Below are 2397 nucleotides of genomic sequence, written 5' to 3' on the forward strand. Positions count from 1 at the left end.
TATTTCTAATTGATAACTACTTTTTTAACAGTTTCTCGTTGGAAGCTAATAATTTATTTAATCCGTTTAAATGAGCTATTTAAAATTTAATGAAACTTGTTGAGGTGTTTCCTGTCTTTTCGAATGATAGTACATCTTAATTAATAAATTGTGCTATAGGACTTACCATGGACGAAAACACAAACTAATGGAACGATACAGATGTAGAAGAGACTCGTCATCTTACGGAGTATCTTGATCAATAAAACAATGTACACAAGAACTGACTCTTTCCTAAACAAACTATAAGCGAATACCGGAAACACACAACTGAATAAATCTGTCGGGGATGATGGTCGTCAAATTTGGTTGAAACAATCCGGTAATTAAAAGTAACGGATATTCATGAGTTGATAGCGAAACCAGTTTCTGAAAGTTCATAACACTGTACTGTATCACTGTAACCTTCAACAATAAAAACCGAAAGGTCCACTGATTAATCTCAGTTAAGAAAGTATAATATATACTCCAAGTATTGAAATACACGCCATCGTGTTGGGATTCAATATTTCGACATTAGTTATGTCAACATTTTCAATATTTCGACATTAATTATGTCATCATTCCTGATGATGACATAATTAATGTCGAAATATTGAATCCCAACACGATGGCGTGTATTTCAATACTTGGAGTATGTATTATACTTTCAACAATAAAATTGTAGGAAAAGAATAATAGGACTACTAAAAATAATACTATGTATAGAATATTTCGTATATCGTTTTTTTTTTCACTTTTTATATATCTTAGGCGTTTAGCATGTTTTTGAAATTCCAAATGTCCTGTTAAAACAGCCATGGTTGTTAAAATTTATAAAGATTCTTATTAATTATCTACTGATTAGCTCATGGTAAATGTTTTTGAACCATGGAAAACAAATAAAAAATCTAGTCCCTTTGCATTACTCTTTAAAATCAATCAAGCTTCTCCTCTTTTTGATTTACACAGCATAGGCCTATGATTCTAACATTATCAGATATTATTGTGAATTGCGACTACATTATTGTGGGTGGAAATAAACCTACCATCTATTTACGATCAAACAGAACTAATGAAATAGGAAGCACACATAAAACATTAGCTTAAACGTATTAGATCATTTTAATTTCACAACCATGACGGTGAATGTTAATATAACGCACTTACAGTAATTTATCATGACATCATCGGCGAGATTGAGTGAACGTAACATTTGCGATACCACTACCGGTATATAAATAAGTCGAAATATACAGACTTACAGACCAAGTATTCGTGTCATCGGCTGGGTTTGTTCAACAATGGCTTTATGAAATTCAATTGACTAATTAGAATTTAAATACATTTAGGCTTGGGTAATGAAACTTTTTTTAAATTAGGAAAAAACTGAAATCTATATAATAATAATAGGCCTATATTAAATACTTGCAATACACCACGTAGAATGTTCCTGTGTTGATGAGAATATCTCGATGTTTTGATTGAGCTACTTCAATTGTCATCAGGAAAAGTTAAAACAAGGAAATACTTAGGCATATGATTGGAAAGTGAACACCTAGTCTCACTTTCCAATCATATAAAATGTCCCTATTCCAGCAGGAGGCCACTTCTGGCTAGATACTTCTTTACTAACCCCTTTGATAACATATTTACATACTTTTACACATCAATTAATTGCACGAATCATACACTGACACTGCGTTAACTTCATTAATATTCATGCAAATTATTACCATACACAGTCGTTTACCGTGAGTCATAAAACTATGCATATTCATTAGTTTACGATTTAGTTACCAGTACTGTAAAGTAGAATGAAATACACATACATGGCACAATATTTTACATCATATAACAATCATGTATATTACATACATATATATAGTAGTAGTAGTAGTAGTAATAATAATAATAATAATAATAATAATAATAATAATAATAATAATAATAATAATTATAGCACTACTGAAACGATTTAGTGTTTATCTCTATTGTATCATAATTTATTATACTCACAATTCTGAATGATAGTCATCTACAACAAAAAGGAATTGTCTATATACAGAAAACAGTTTTCATAAAAATCAAGTTCGGTGAAAGCTTGTTTCTAACATCATAGTGAACGGGGCAGCAATTTATAAAATGAAATTCAGCTTCAACTTCACCTTTTTGACACAAGAGTACAAAGTATGTTTCAGCTTCGGTAGCCAATCTTCTCTGAATTTCATTGGTGATCAGTCTCACTACATATGATAGGACCGGAACATACGTGCCCAATCACATTGATGCCCACAGGTATGTATGTATGTATATGTATGTATGTGTGTATATGTATAATTATGTATATGTATATGTATATGATGTATATGTATACAT

The 2397-nt window shown here is 30.6% G+C and overlaps 1 protein-coding gene across 2 annotated transcripts in view; it reads right to left on the reverse strand.

Moving 5' to 3' along the window:
- Window positions 1-2150, reverse strand: part of LOC117107714 — a 19768-nt gene extending 17618 nt beyond the window's left edge. The window contains exons 1-2 of one of the 2 annotated variants that reach the window (XM_033249444.1): window positions 2038-2150; window positions 167-444 (exon numbers count right to left, since the gene is read on the reverse strand). In XM_033249444.1, coding sequence (XP_033105335.1) covers window positions 167-221 — 55 coding nt within the window. In that variant the 5' untranslated portion in view covers window positions 222-444; window positions 2038-2150. The remainder of the gene's footprint in view (window positions 1-166; window positions 445-2037) is intronic. The other variant, XM_033249445.1, reaches the window with a different exon arrangement.
- Between the last annotated feature and the right edge of the window lie 247 nt (window positions 2151-2397).

Source organism: Anneissia japonica, unplaced genomic scaffold, assembly GCF_011630105.1.
Source record: "Anneissia japonica isolate Jap-2015-1 unplaced genomic scaffold, ASM1163010v1 scaffold287871_len1641731_cov197, whole genome shotgun sequence".
Classification (NCBI taxonomy): Eukaryota; Metazoa; Echinodermata; class Crinoidea; order Comatulida; family Comatulidae; genus Anneissia; species Anneissia japonica.